This window comes from Mustela nivalis (genome assembly GCF_964662115.1).
Source record: "Mustela nivalis genome assembly, chromosome: 4".
NCBI lineage: Eukaryota > Metazoa > Chordata > Mammalia > Carnivora > Mustelidae > Mustela > Mustela nivalis.
The window spans coordinates 47,848,386-47,864,766 of record NC_139023.1 but is presented as its reverse complement, the minus strand read 5'-3'; the positions used below and the strand labels follow the sequence as shown (position 1 = coordinate 47,864,766).

Here is a 16,381-nt window from a genome sequence, read left to right as displayed (position 1 = left end):
AAACCACAAAAACATCTAGTAATTCCAGATTAAGGACAACTTTTAGACATTCATGATAAAATTACACCCTTGTAATTTTGTTGAAAAAAATCAGCTCTATAGCAAAATCTGACTTCAGATCAAACCTGGAGTGGTACAAAACAATCAAATAAAATAGAAAGAGAGTATAGGAAAGAGTAGTACTAAATAACCAAAGGGGTAACCGAAGGAAGGAGTTGCGTTGCTGTTTAAGGGTGAAAGTCGTGTGTGTGTGTGTGTGTGTGTGTGTGTGTGTGTGTGTGTGTGTCTTTGTGGCATACTATTTACTCAGCATCAAAAATCTCAAGGAAATGGACCCAACAAGTTTACATGTGATGTCAAGTATATAGTCAATGAATAAAAACAGGATGTTGAGTTAACCATTACAGCTATGAAAAAACAAAGCAATTCCTGTATCTTCATTTCCTAGTTTTGAAGACCTGCTCTGAGGCAGAGGCTTCTCTATAACGTGGAACACATAGCATTAACATCACCATCATCTGGGCTCGCTTCAACCCCATAAAAAGCTGTATTTCAGGGCATGTCAGTAGAGAACAATTGTCAAGTTGAGGGAAGGTCTGACAGAGATACCTTTGGAAAACAACAACATAAATATGTATGTATGTATGCAACTAAATTAAAAGAAATATGATTTATGATATTCCTGGACATAATGTTATAGAAATCTTAACTGTCCCCAAATTAATCTACAAATTTAACAAAGCCCCAATCAAAATACCAATAGGTTGGTTCATTTGTTTTGGTGGAATGAGAGGAAGGCTTGATAAATGTAAGTTTTATCTGGAAAAAGTAACAAATAGGAAACACATGAATAGCAAGAGCAAAGGGAAGGAGACTATCCCAAACAGATGTCACAAGTATTACAAAGCCAAAACCCATAGAATAATGTGGTACAACACCAGGACTACACAGGAAGCTCCATGGAACAAAACAGGAAGTTCAGAAACAGATCTACAAATACATAAGATTTGTTCAATGACACAAATTAAGTATCTGAAATCTGTGGGGGGAACATGGATTCACCTATAAATGATGTGGGCTATCATTTAGTAGAAAAGAACATATGAGTTTTGCTGGTAAGATGGTTTTAGTATAAGTGTTGCCGAAGCGAGCACAAGGTAAGATGGTTTTAAAAGCTTGAAATGGTAGAGGCTGAATGGGAGAACAGAATCCATCCATGAACAGTATGCTAAAGAGGGACAGCCCTGAGCTCTCAACTCATGGCTCCTGACAGGATTCCCAACAAGAAAGGGAATGCTGTTAACTGGTATGCCCTCTTTCCCCTTGTTAGACCTCACTGGGTTTCCTTCCACACCATCACTCCCACAACTGCCAACCCCTCTTCTCAACGAGCATTTCTCTACTACCTGTTCCCCACTCTGTAACACAAAAGGATTCTGGGAAGTTAAGAGAAGTTTTCTATACATTCTGGATTCCCTGACACCCCTGACACCCCAGTCATTGTAAGGCATCTGTATGAACGATCCAAGAGTTACCAAACTTCAGGAATAAGGCTTACCTGTTTCCTCTTTTCAGGGGGAAGTGACGGATCTCCATCCTACAAAGAAAGAAATGTTACACTTTACTTAAAAAAAAAAAAAAGAAAGAAAGAAAAAGTGTGCTTAGATTCGGGAACTGAACAAAACTCCAAACTAAATTCAGACCCTCCCACCTCCCACTCCTTCCCCCTGCAATCAATAGTGTGCTGAACCAAATTCAAATATTTTTTTTAAGATTATTTTTTTTTTTTAATTTGAGGGAGAGAAATAGAGAAAGAGCATGAGCAGGGAGAAGAGGGAGAAGTAGGCTCCCCACTGAACCGGGAACCCAACATGGGGCTCAATCCCAGAACCCTGAAATCATGACCCGAGCTGAAGGCAGATGCTTAACCAACTAAGCCACCCAGGCATCCCTCACATATGCTTTTTTAAAAATTAAGTATAAACTGAACCAGTTATTTTGGAAAAACCTCTAGGAAATCAGTTCCAATTAGGACCAAACCTAGATACTTTCTAAAACCATATGAACCAAGTAAATACATGAAAAACTGGATTTATCTTTGAGCAGAGCCAAAACTGAGATAGTATTTCACTTGGTTTGAGTCCAATCCCTCTTTTAAATGTTAGATCCAAAGGAATAGTAGTGTATGCACACATGCTTGAGTTTTCTCCATGGGCAGAACAAGTTTGGGGCGGGGATACGGTAGGGAAGAGGGGATAGGATATGGTCAAGATAAAAGAGAATTAACTGAGAACTTGCAGTCTTCTCAGACTCTCTGTCTTTTTTTTTTTTTTTTAAAGATTTTATTTATTTATTTGACAGAGAGAGATCACAAGTAGGCAGAGAGGCAGGCAGAGAGAGAGAGAGAGGAGGAAGCAGGCTCCCTGCTGAGCAGAGAGCCCGATGCGGGACGCGATCCCAGGACCCTGAGATCATGACCTGAGCCGAAGGCAGCGGCTTAACCACTGAGCCACCCAGGCGCCCCAGACTCTCTGTCTTAAAGGATTCATTTTCCCCTCCCCCACCCCTTCGGTGCCACCTGGAAATAAAAAGAACTCAGGTGACGCATAAATGCTCAGTAAACCAGTACTCTTGTCTCCCATGCTGCCTGAATATAAGTCAACATCATGTAGAAACTTCCTATTCTATTTCTGCTTCAGGAGAGTTCAATGACCCCAGCTTAGATGGCTAAATGTTAGCCATCGGGTCAGCACTCAAAAACGGAGATCGTAATGTTGTGAGGAAAAAAAAGTGGAATGCATCTACTTCTCTACCATTGGTACCCTCCATCTCAGTATAATCTGCAGCCTTAAAAATCTTGCCACATAAAAAAACCCAGAGTGACTCTAAATGCCCAGCATAAGGGAAAGGTAAAAGAAATTATGGAAATCTTACTATGCAACTGTTTTTAAATAGGAGTTAAATTTGTTCGTATGGCCTAGAGAAATGACCAAAGGACTGAGTGAAAAGCAAGTTCTGGGACTATGTTTACACAGTGGGGATGAGCAGAACTCTGCAATGATGGAACCGCTCAGTATCTCACCGTCCCCACACATCATGGCTATCATGGAACTCTTCTACATTCACATAGTCCCACATGGTATCCGGCAGGGATTGGGCCCATGAAATGTGCCGAGACTGAAGAACAGCGTTTTCAATTTCACTGAATTCTAATTAATTTGAAATGGAATTTAAATAATCACATGTGGCTAGCAGCTTTTGGATTGGTGCAGATTTGTAATAAGAATCCTCTTTAAACAGGGGTGCCTGGCTGGCTCAGAGGGTAGAGCAAGCAACCTTTGATCTCCACGTGGTGAGTTCTAGTCCCAACTAGCCTGAATGTAGAGATTACTTAAAAAAAAGAAAAGAAGAAAAGAAAGGTAAAAAGAAAAAGAAACAACAAAAAGTGATAAAAATGATTAAAAAAAAACAAACAAACAATGAAAAGCCCCATACGATTAAACTAAGAAGGAGGCAGGTACAAACACATTTGTATGAGTTTTCATAGATGCCAGAGGAGGCAGCCCGGAAGCACACAACGCCTGCTAGCGACTGGGGCTGGGTTGTGGCGGAAACAGGGGTGACAACTTTCACTTCTTCATTTTTCCATGTTGGAACTGTTTGAATGTGAGCCTCCCCCCAACTTTTTTTTTTTTTTTTTTAAAGAACTGGTGTGTTAAAATCGTCACTTTTTTTTTTCTTTTAAAATTTTAATTCCAGCGTAACCCACTTTCTATCTTAAAGAGGGCACGAGAACATCGCCGTGACGTAACACGTACAATCAGCTCCCGGTACTTCTTCTTCAGGGACTGATGGCGCTCCCGAAGCTGATTGGCCATGAGTTTGTACTGGTCCCTTTCTTGCTGGCATGTGTCCAGCTCCTTGGAGAGGATCAGCAGGGCTTCCTTTTTACTCTCCAGCTTTCTTTTACACACCAGGTACTGCAAAACAAAAACAAAAACAAAAAGAAATCCAACCAGCTGGTCAAAAACGTCAATAGACCTCCGTTTAACACACCCCCTGTTTCATGCTTCCTGCACGGTTGGTTTTGTTTTGTGGAGTTTTTTGTTTTTAGAGAACATATACCCAGAGATGTCAGTCAGTAAATGATGTATGCAGTAGGTATATAATATGCAGACTGCCATGGTACCTGACCTACACCCCTCACGACAGAACCAAAACCCTGGATGTTCATTAACGTTAGCAAACTGGGATAAACAGATAAAATACCTTAGCCAACATATAAGTAAAAAAGTAAATTTTTAACAATGACATAGATAGATAGTTGGACCCAAATTTTGTTTTAAAAAATATATTTAGGTAAGATTATATAAAATTTTATTAAAATTCAATGAAATGATAGACACAGAAAGATAATTCAATACAAATTTTGTAAAAATATTAGTAACAACTCTTGGCCACGTGTTTTTTTATAATTTTATTCTTTGTGCTTTTCTGTGTCTTCTAAATTTTCTAGAAGAAACCCATATGGCTCTACTATAATAAGTAAATACAAAAAGTGCTATTAGAAATAACTTAATTGAACTATAAATCACTGCAGAAGATTTCCTTTGTCCATTCACCCCAGCAGACATTTTCTTACCTGAGAATGTCTGTTTACTAACTCCACCAAGATGTGTACAACTTCTATAACTCCAGTGCAGGCACCCACCACCCAGGCACCAAATGAGCTAAGTATTTTAGCCACACTTCGATTACCCCCAAACAGTTGGGTGTACCTAGCTGGAACTCTTCCTCAGGGGGACAGGATTTCTTCATCCCTCCTTCTCTCCATCAGCCCATCCCCACCCTGACCATGAACCACCCTTACCTGATAATCAGCCACCACACGGGCCAGTGTGAGCCTGACTGGGACTCTTGACTTTCATTGGATATACTGCACGGCCTGGCGTTATTCACGTATGTGAAATGTGGCATTAAATACCTTTTGAATTTGCCCCGTAAAAGACCAAATCCAGAGCATTCATGAAAACAATTTATAGTTTCATTATACACCCTGACATGAGCACTTTGTCATTACGGACGCTCGCACAAAGCAGAGAGAGAATCAGCGCTCCCATACCATTGGAGTCAATGCTCTTTTATGGACAAAAAGCATTACTCATATATAGTGCTTGCTTGGAACTGACTTTGTTAAGTTCAATTTCAAATAAATGAAAGGGGAAAAAGAGAGTTTTGTGCATTAGCACAATTTTTTTTTTCCCTAAAAAAAAGTAATTGCTTAGCTTCAAAACAAAAGGGAAAGAAAAACCATTCTGAGATGGATTTGAGTTCTAAGAGAGGACACTTCCACCTTGGGTGAATCTTATTCCTGGCAGTAATGAGGTTGGAATCCTGCCTTAAAACGTCCTGGATTTTTAAGACTTTGACATCGTCTTCGTGGAGGCAAAATGGTTCTGTTGCCACTGTGATTTCTCAGGAGTAAAATCCCCAACGAGTAAGTATCAGAGGAGAGTGGCTCAAAACCTAAACTGCAATGTCCTAAGGGAGGTATTGAGATTTCACAGGGAAAAAATCCTGTTTACACACAATTTAACAGATCTGCCCTTGCACCTTTGGTTCTTTGCCCGGGATCAGCAAGCCTCGGTTGTCAGGGCTGTTAGTATTGGTGGCACAAAAACGGCCACCTTTGTCCCTTCACTTGATCAGATTCAACTCTGAGACCCCACAGACACTGTCTTCCACCTTCGGGAAAGAAAATTCCAATTGCAAGATTAGCCGTAACATCGGTCTCGGGAAGTGGTGAGGGCCACCTCTTATTGGCAAAGTGGAAATTCAGGTTCCCTGACCTTGAACTGCTGTCTATTAGGATCCAAGAGCGCAGCAGTTTCTCTCCCAAGGCCTGGTTCAGACAGGGCCTTGGAAGCCGTGAAGGGCTGTAATAGGACTCCCTTCCCTTGAGTCCAGAGTACCCGGCAGGAAACAGGCACAGAGGCCTCTGTGAAGACAGTGACCTGGCAGTTGCTGAGGGGCATCCCTGTAGCTCGAGTTCCTTCAAGGAACGAAAAACAGGACCATTATACCTGCCCCAAAGGGTCAGAAAGCAACACATTCCATACAGAACCTAGAGCCACAGCAGCAAAAGGGTGGTTTTTCGGAAGCCGCTGCTCGACAGCGTTTATCCCTTTCTTCTGCTGACTCCGGTCCAGAGCAGCAAACAGCAACAACTGCCCTCCATGCCGTTGATTTTTATCACGAGAACAAATCTCAGGCTGGAGCCTCATTTCTGAAGCAGCTCCAAGTGGTGCTGCCCCAAAGACGGGACGGCTTCCCCGGAGTCCCCCAATCCTGGTGCGGCATAATCAAGAAGGAAGAAGGCTAGAGAACACTGCGCTGTGTCCCCCTGCCCCACCGCAGGCCGGGGGTGCTGGTGAAACTGCGGATGCCCGGCCCCAGCTCAGAGCCACGGAGTCGGAATCTCTGGTACCGGCTCAGGCTCAGGAATCTGCATCGTTAGCCCACGACACGGGGAATCTCACTCCGGCTACACTTTGAAAACCCAGGCTCTAGAGGCCTCCTGCTTCATACTGTGTCCAGAGTTAGAAAACTAACTGCAATAGTTCGAGAGGCCAGCAGTGGCCTGTGGGTCCAAGGGCGAGGCACGGTCTCAGAACCGTTCTGTGCCATTTTTTGGAGACCAGAGGGGGACCAAAGTACAAGCAAGGGCTCTGTTTCCTGCACCCGGCCAGAGAGCTTCTGTCTGTTATCAAAGTAACAACAGAAAACTCGGGGGCGGGGGGTAGGGGCGGAGAAGCGATACTGGGAAATGGGAAGGAATTTCTCGCACTCGTTCTAAAATGGTTATAGTTTGGTCCCTTTGGTGGAAGCTGTTAAAATGACCCATTTCCTAGCCCTCCAATTAGAAACAAAACAACGAAAAAACTGGAAGGGAAGGAAAAGGTCCTGAAGAGCCTCTTTGTTGGCAGCTTCTGAACAATGGGCAAGTGCACGGATCCAGCCCCAGCCTTGGACAGGACCAAAACCTGAACAGGAAGCCGGACCAACCAAGTTACTGTGTTTGAGACACTTCAGCTCCTACAGGAGGATGGGATAAGTGTAGAGGATGGAGGAAGTGGACAACAGAGAATCAGCAGGCAGGGCCAGGAGTCCTCTGTCTGGAAGTGGGTCTCACCTAGAACTAATCATGAACTGTGGGGGCCCTGGGAGAACCACAGAACAGAACACACACACCCCGCCTGGAAGAGGAGAGGGGCAACCAGGGTGCCCTGAAACTTGCGGAACCCATGATTTTACCCCCATTATCCAATACCATTGGGGGTAAAGGGTGTCCAGGAAAACGTGGGGGCGGGGAGGGATGGGGCTCCCGTCCAGGAGGTAGGACTCACTTCAAGCGCCCAGAAATTGCTTCCTCTGCCTTATCTAGGACAGAGCTGGCTCAGTGGTTTCCAAAGATCACCCGTGACTGTGGCAGTTTCAGAATCTCTATATAGCAGGGGTTATCAGATGCCCACTAGCTGCCGTGGGTGCTGGGCGGAGGCTGTGACTGCAATAACAATTTACAACAGAACGAGAAAAGGCTAATGCCTGTGCGGTTAACATGAGCATCTCTCTTTAATATTTCTAGCTCTCCTTTCCTTCCAGGCCCATGGTAGGACTGTCCCTTCCTGTGCTCCGGAGTAAGGTAGAGCCATGTAACTTGCTTTATCCCATAAAATGGGCCTCTCAGGGACATGAGGTTGTCCCAGGGTGAAAGCACTTAAGAGTCTAGGTGAGAATCACCGATCCTTCTCCTCACCGGTTGCAACGGGTGTGGAACCAGGTACGGCCCTGAGGACGAAATGGTCTTGACTGTGGTATCAATATAGCAGATGACTTGCCCTGGAGAGTCCGTGGGGTCCACAAAGACCCTGACATGATCCAGAAGTAAAATTCTGTGGTGTTAAGGTATGGAGATTTGGGAAAGGTGTTTGTTACCAGGGCCTAACTTAGCCCATCCCAACTCATGGAGTCGAATCAGAGAACAAGCATAGGGAGACCAGTGAAGAGGATATTTGCCCCTGGTCTGTGCTTCTGTTGAACCACCACAAAGATGAAGATCCATCACTGTGAACCAAAAACCCAGTTTCTGTGACAGATGCTCTCCGTGTGTGGGTGCCTTCAATCCTCACAGCAACACCGTGAAGTCACTCTGACCTCCTCATGTATAGTGTGGAAGGGCTTATGTAATGTGCTGAGGGGCAGAGTCAGAATTTGAACCCAGATCTCTGTAAAGCCAACCCCTAGAAGCCCCAGTGCCTTAAAAACTAAGCCTTCCGTGAAAAAGAAAGGAAGGAACGAAAAACACCAGAATATTTATGGAGTTTTTCCTACATTGAGTTGGTATTCCCAGCACGAGGGAGCTATGGAAGGGCGGTTTTGGGTTTGGCTAGTTCTCAGACCTGGAACAAATGAGTGAAATCTCTTCACCCACTCCCCTCCACTTCTCGGGGGCCTGCCTCTCCTTTTCTCAGATGAAGCCTGAAGGAAGATGGGAAAAAACAAAAGGACTCTACAAGCATCTCTCCCCTGTGCTCCTTGAGAGGGAGCCAAGTGGAAGCGATAAGGTTACTATCCACTTATAAGAAATGGGATAAACTACAGGGCGTCAGAAAAGAACCAGAGGACTATTTCCTCCAAAGCAGCCAGGATAGAACAGTCTTCTGTAAGCTGTAGCTGGTCTCAGCCACCCATTCAATAAATATTTTCTAGGTGCCTTCTTTGTGTGAGGCACAGAGCCAAACACCGTTTCCCCCGAAGGGATAAATGGTCCTGTTGATTTTGAAAATGAAAAACATGATACCTGGATAACAAACCTTATTTCCACAATCCCTTAAGGGTTTTTCTGAATCTCCCCAGTGTTCTGAAGACTGAAAACATGTTCACATCCCATTAGTGACCTCAGTGATGTGAGGGCGTTAATAGTCTTTATGCCACTAACTGTGAATCTTTAGATTATTTGCTGAAGACAAATGAATGTGTTTGATTATTGACTAAGCCACCACCCTAGAGTTTGCTGGGGCCAATACATAATATTTTGTATGCTTATGGCAATTCCTCTCAGATTCCAATAACTCCTGCTTCTGAAACGACTTTGGGGCCCAAGGATTTTGGGTAGGGAACCTGACTTTTACTTGAAAGTCTCCTTCACCAATCCCTAGGTAGTCTCGATGACAAGGGTGTGATTAACACCCCATCTTTCTCAAACAGGAATTGTCCCAAACCTAAGCGTTTATTAGATTTTGACTTCCTTGTGTAGACCAGGAAAAACTAAAAGTACATCACATGCAGTAAACCTTCAAGCTGCTGTAATGCTGTGGGTCTATTCCCATAGCCCTTTTTTTTTTCTTTCAAATTAACATCGAATGCTAATAATGCTCATAAACGCAAATAAAGCTCACAGATAACCCACACGACTTGCCCAAAACCGCAAAGAACAATGTTCCTGGCTACTGGATATTTTCTCAGAGTGTTTTCCAAGTCGTGGGTCATGACACCTTCATCTGGGTACCGAGATCAATCCACTTGCAACCCCTCATTTTCTTAAAAAAAAAAAAAAATGCAGCATAGAATAGAAGATAGCACCCATGCAGTTTCACCAGACTTCTCTTTTAGAACATGGGTGTAGGAATAAACACACACAACCCTATGTATTGTCACATACTTATTGTGGACCATCATCTATAGACCTGTTCTCTACTATTCTGTAGGAAGCTACTCCATGTATTTACTCATTCACTGGACAAATACGGAATGAAGCTCCCCAAGGGAGACAAGAGTGGGAATGAGGGGTGGGTTCACGAGCAGGGGAGGAAACCTACATGGAGGACTCAGTGCTTGGTGAGTTTTGAGAGATGGGGGCCATTATGTAATGCAGATAATTAGGGCTTTGGGATGAAGGCACAACCCTGATTAGTTCAGACCTGCCCTGCCTACCTCACTGAGCTCCAAAAGGAAGATGCTGTGCAAAATTTGACTTTATATGCTTTTTCAAAATTAGAAGTATTATTCTTCTCACATTTAAAGCAAACAAAACACTTTTGCAGACACTCCCTCGTTGGATGGTCCACACTATATGACAAGTGGGACAAAAACTGTTTCTCCCAGGGGCGCCTGGGTGGCTCAGTGGGTTGGGCCTCTGCCTTTGGCTCAGGTCATGATCCCCGGGTGCTGGGATCGAGCCCCGCATCGGGCGCTCTGCTCAGCGGGGAGCCTGCTTCCTCCTCTCTCTCTGCCTGCCTCTCTGCCTCCTTGTGATCTCTCTCTCTGTTCAATAATAAATAAAATCTTAAAAAAAAATTTAAAAAAACCCTGTTTCTCCCATTTGACAAAGTAGCTGAGATTATCTTTCCCAGAGTCACATACCTAACTAACTACTGTCAGCTCGAACCAGGACTCATTTTTTTAAAAGATTTTATTTGTTTATTTGAGAGAGAGAGAGCACGAGCACTTGTGCAGGCAGAGGGAGAGGGAGGCACCGACTCCCCGCTTTGTGGGGAGCCCGATGTGAGGCTTGGTCCCAGGATCCTGGGATCATGACCAGAGCTGAAAGCGGACACTTAACCAACTGAGCCACTCAGGTGTTCCTCCCTCAAATCACGACTCTCAATTACAAATCCCAGGCTCTTTTAGTATTCGATATTGGTACCAATTACATTGAGTAGCAGGTCCACATATTACCATTCTCGGGTCTAAACACATTCAGAACAAGACACTCAGAGATCACTGTACACTGAGCAGCGCATTTTACGCACAGTATGTTGAGGCCCCGTTTGGAAGACAGGCAGCTCTCCTGGGGCCTTTTCAAACACATTCCCTGGGGAAGGGCTGAGGCGTAAGAGGACACCCAGCCATGTGCTCAGGTGTCAGCCAACTCCATCCCGAAGAGTTCTGGCTGCCTGCGTGCTGATGACCACAGAGCTCAACACCAAGTGAATCACAGGCATGAGACACTTAGTTTTTCAAAGGGCACTTGCACACAGTTATACTGGTTGTGATTCAGGCCCCGGGGTCTCTTTTCTTGGCTAACTCAAATCCTCCCCCTACCTCAGCCAGGGTTTTTGTTCATTATTTGATGGCTTTTCCATCATCCTACCTAAATTTTTGGTGTCACCAGCTCAGACTCTCCTCTGTACTCACTCTCATCTCTAACTTGACGCCTCCATTGGAACATATGAGGGGCAGCTTGGTCTATGACCACATAGAGCCCACTCCAACCTCAGGGCCTTTGCATTGCTGTTTCTTCTACTTGGCCCATTCTGCATAGCTCGTTCCCAGTTTTCCTTCAGATATCTGTTGTAATGTCTCCTTCTCAGGAAGCTTGTCCCTGTCTGTCACCACTCAGAATCTCAATCTTTTCATAGTGTATTACTTTCCTTCATTGTACTTGTTACTTGACCTTGAGTTATACAACTCACTATTGGTTTATTTTCAACCTCTCTCTCTCCAGATGCCTGGCACTAAAAACAATGCAGGGTACCTACCTGGGGCTCAATACATACATATAATGAATGAGACAATGGCATACATTTATCTTACCTTGACATCCTGTGACACATGTAGTTTTGTCCCCTTCTGACAGAGTCTCAAACTCACAAGTGGTAAAGACCTCAGGAATCCTCTAAGGCAGGCCTCTAATTGCACAGATGAGGAAGCTGGGACTCAGCATGATACACTGGCTTACACAGGGTTGACTAGTGGGACCCAGAGTCAAAACCCAAGCTGAGGGTTCCTCTCAGTCCGGTGCATTTCTCTCTACCTCCCAAATCAAGGTACACATCCCTAGCAAGACATGAATGCCTATAAACATAGAACGGTGCCTGGTCCTTTTTTATAGCAATAAAAATTATTAATATAACACAAGAGATAATAATAGATGATAATGTGACCTGACCATCATCCATCAATCATTACTAACTATAGCATGCTAAAGCTATAGAGAGGTACACATGGAGCTCCCAGAAACACAGGGAAAGACAGTTTGAAGGATGGTTGACAGATCAGGTCGGACTGTGAGATCTGATCAGCTGCCTTACCTCCAGCCAGAAGGAGTGCAACGCCTGCATTTGGATCTTGGCTTGACCACTCACTGGTTACGTGATCAATTACTCAGCCCCTCCATGCCTCAGTTTCTCTGTTAAATGGGTATAATCATAGTCTCTTCATAGGGCTCGTGTGAGAATTAAAGCAGTTAGTATGTATAACACACTTAAAATAGGAAGTGCCGTATGTGTACTGATACTCTCTACTCTTCTTAAGCACAAGGAGAGGATCACAGCTCGGCAAAGAAGGGGCTCGAAGAATTGGAGGAAGATGTGAACATTTGGAAGGGATCCCAAAGGACAGGTGGAGGGGTTCGTTTTGTTGGGGAGGAGATGAAGTTGTGACAGGTAGCGGTGATGGGAAAATAATATTCCCAGCAGGGAAATGGCCAGAGCAAAGCACAAAGGTGACACATGGGAAGACACTCTGGGCTGTCTCTGGCATCGGGGTGGGAATGACGCCTGCATCAGATAAAGCTGGAAAAGAGAGACAGATGGGTGGTCAGGTCAGAAAGGGCCTGGAAGTCGTGCTGGAGAGTTCAGATTTTATTCTTCCAGCAAGCAGGAGCCCTGAGGGGCTCTGAATAGGGGAGTGACATTAAGAATCCTTTGAGGAAGACAACTGGGTCCTGACATCATGTGGCGTAAATTATCTTTGACTCTACTGCTTGGGTAAAATTGGTTGCTGAGCTCCCAGGGGGAGGGGAAGGCAGCTGGGGACGGGGACTTGCTTTGCAGACATACCTCTGGATCCTGCCGTTTGATCTGATCTGTCAAGCCTACAAAGAACATACTGACTTTGCTGTTTCTTAATATGGATTCTGTTATCACCTTGTCTAACGCAATTCTGTTAGGGAGGTGCTGCCCAGGCAACAAGAAACAAGCATGGGTCTGGCCTCAGCCTCAGCAGCTGGTATCAGAATCCTATCGACGGGCGAATGGCTGCATGGCAACCCAACCCCCTGTCCAAGGGCTGAGCCCAGGGGGACAAGCCACAGGAAAATGCCCCCACTTTCTGGTCACTTGGGTGGGGCCAAGGGATACACTCTTGATTCTCCTTAGGCTTCCATTTTTGCTCCCTAGTCAGGGTGTAATTCTGCCTGGTAAGTTTGAGTGTGGTTTAGGGGCTGGCGATATTTGCTCTCTTCCCTACCCAAGGAAAGGCGGGTTTGGCTTTGTTTTCAGTAAAGAGGAAGGAGAAAACAAATTCGTATTTTTGGAATGTCTTCTACGTCCCAGGCACTGTTAGGAGTAATACTAAGGAGAAGTGGGCCTTTATTTCATTACCATAGGAAGTGTAGCAGCCTCTACTCAGCGAATATTGTTACTTTCCAAATTGTACTAAATGCTCAACTTGAAACATTATATTCAATCCTACAGCTATCTATGGAATAGGTTGTGCAATTAGTCCCATTCTAGAGATGAGGAACCGCAGCTCAACAAGGTCAGCTTATCCTTCATTACTAAAGGAATGAGTAGCACACCCAGACTGTTCTCTGCATTGGTCAATCAGGATCCTTTGGTCGTTAAGCAACAGTAACTGATCCTCTCACGTAGGCATGTCCTGGGAAGACTCTGGCACACATAGAATTAGCGGGACACAGGGAGGCGGCAAGGTGACTCTGGAGGCTGAAGGCAAGATGAGGTACCCGTGCAGGAAAGATCAGATCAGAGGTCACCAATCAATCGGGGAGAACTCTGTTACATTTCAGCCTTTTTCTCTCTTCAAGGGGTTTTCCAGCCATCTATCCAAAGCAGATCGAGTGCCAGCCTGCTCCCTGGGGGAAACCAGGACACCTGGACTGTCACCCTGTGCTCTCTCTGCAGATTACATCCAGTGGTAATACCCTCCAAAGCGGGGTGCAGGTGGAAAGGAGAGAACAATGAATGTTCACCCCATTCATCTGGGTGGATCTCTTCTAGTGAGCTTATTTCTCAGCTTTGCTAAGGTCCTCCGTCCCCTTCTGGTGATTTGTGAATAAAGACAGAAAAAGAAAGAGTGGGCATTTAATAACAATTCCTTTTATTTTAATGGACCCCTGAGTCTTTACCGATCATACCCAGAAACACACATACAGTGGTGAAGTTTCCAGGTTGCAGTGGGGTAAACACCTACCTAATGGGAAAGAAAAACCACACACCAACTACACCGGGTAATCGGTGAAACGTGAGCGGAATAAACTTGGTAAAATATGCCCAGTTTTCGGCATGTATATTAGATATCATGAAATATTTTTATTATCCTCTCAAATATAGATTTCTTTTGAATTGCATTTCAATTATATTTTTAAAGGCACAATTCACAAGTCATTTGTCGACGTTAATTCATGCCCACGCACAAGCACCATGAAGATAGCTTCGTGATGATCATCTGAAGAACCCAGACCCATAGTTTTCACCACTGAGTGGCTTTTATCTACCCGTTTACTGTTATCTGCAATAAAGCAAATCATAATTTGCTACAAGGAAGATCATAATAATTAAATGTCTATCTGACATACTACATTACTATTTAGATGGCTTTATGAACAGATAAATGCGGAGAGGGATGAAGGTAGCCGGGATGTCAGGAAGGGGTCCTCCCCACCACGGGACTCTCACCCTCAAACAGTGACTCATGGGCCTTGGCGATTTTTACTGATGGAATCAGGCTAGTTCTCATTAGCTGCTGCAAGGACATACCCGCCAATCCCCAAAGGCTTTGCCGCCTGATGATAAACGTAAGTGGCTGAAGGGTTCGTGTTCAGGAATAATTTAGAAACTTCTCAATTCACAGACTCACTCTTTTCTTAGAGGTATTTCCTCCCCTGGCCCCCCTGTACTCTGTCACACCCTCTTCCTACCCTATCTTCCAACCTCCTCCCAGGATACCTCCTTTCTCATCCAATTTGCAGCTTCAGGTAAACAGTACTCAACAAATGACATAACTTCCCCTTCCGATAAGCCACTCCCACCATTCCCGGAACCCCTACTTTGCCCTGCCTTGTGACGTCTGGCTGGGAATTCACGATGGCCTCCTTGTCTCCTACCTGTCTAGAGCAGGTACCAGTCCCTTTGAAAACCATAAATCAGGTCTTGCCATTCACTCATCTTTAAATATACCTCTGTTCAGGAGACTGAGAAACAAGAGCCTTTCGATTCCTGGCTGCTGTCCACCTCTGACTCTTCCTGGCTCCTCAGAGCCATGTGACATTCTGGGTACACCTTAATTAGAGCATCACAACCACCTGCCCACCTGTCTGCTTCGTCACAGACTGAGATCTCCCTGCAGCGAAGGTCCAACTCATTCACCTTTGCATCTCCAGAGCCAAGCTCCTGACTGAGAGTGAGTGCCCAGTAAGTATTTGAGAAAAAAATGAATTTTTGTTCCTAGTAAGCTGAAATATATATTTACAAACACACAGACAGACACACACATATGTAAATATATGTTTGTAATATATTAGTAAGCTAATCAATTATTATTTATTGTTAAGCCTAAAACTCTCAATTCCATTTCAGCATCATTTAGAAAAAGTCATCTGTTTGCAAAAACTTGGTATGTATGGAGAGGTCACAAGATGGCTCCTATAGAATTAGCAAAATGGCATTTGCATGTCACCTCATTTTTATCACTTAAAATGAGCACTTCCCCAGATCACAAGGGCATAAACTTCCTTTGCCATCTTCATTCTCTGGATAGGCACTGAGGACTATTGCTTGGAGATACCCTGAACCTTGCCAGGCCAAGTTTGGGCATCTATGGGGTAAGAGGCCAAGTGAGGCCAAGCCCGCACAGATGGCCACGTCACTGGGGTCCTGCAGCCTGCAGGCACCCTGACCGGGCCCCGCTGACTCGCCAGCACCAGTGCGAGCCGCCTTCGCTGGACGTGACCGTGTACCCCAGTCTCAAATATGTAGCTCCCGAGCATTTCCACAGCCCTGTTCTAAATCTCTGTTTGTAATTTTTAGATAACATTTCAGCAATTTCAAGTTGGTAATTTAATGATTCTAATGCCATTCTCTAAGATGACTTTTTTTTTTTTTTTTTTTTTTTTATGATCTATCTTTCTCGGAGTCACCGTGGCAGTTTCCCCTCTTAGGTATTACTTTCGACAGGCAAACTTTGATTATTCGAGTGCCCCAGGGGATGTGCTGAAATTTAAGTTAAGTGAGATTTCAGGTAATTGGAAGAGTTTATAATGTGAACTATAGTAGCTGGGGGGTATGTGAAATTCACTGACAGTCTTGGTTAACTGAAGTTAGGAATAACGAAGGTTTGCCTGGATATCTATTTCAATCCT

General features: G+C 44.5%; 1 protein-coding gene across 3 annotated transcripts in view; it reads right to left on the bottom strand.

The window, feature by feature from the left end:
- The window catches only part of CCDC149 (coiled-coil domain containing 149), a 98,163-nt gene that overhangs the window by 61,486 nt on the left and 20,296 nt on the right, over positions 1–16,381 (bottom strand). For all 3 annotated transcript variants that reach the window (XM_082728045.1, XM_082728046.1, XM_082728044.1), the window contains exons 2-3: positions 3,819–3,980; positions 1,559–1,597 (exon numbers count right to left, since the gene is read on the bottom strand). In XM_082728045.1, the coding sequence (XP_082584171.1) occupies positions 1,559–1,597; positions 3,819–3,980 (201 nt within the window). The remainder of the gene's footprint in view (positions 1–1,558; positions 1,598–3,818; positions 3,981–16,381) is intronic.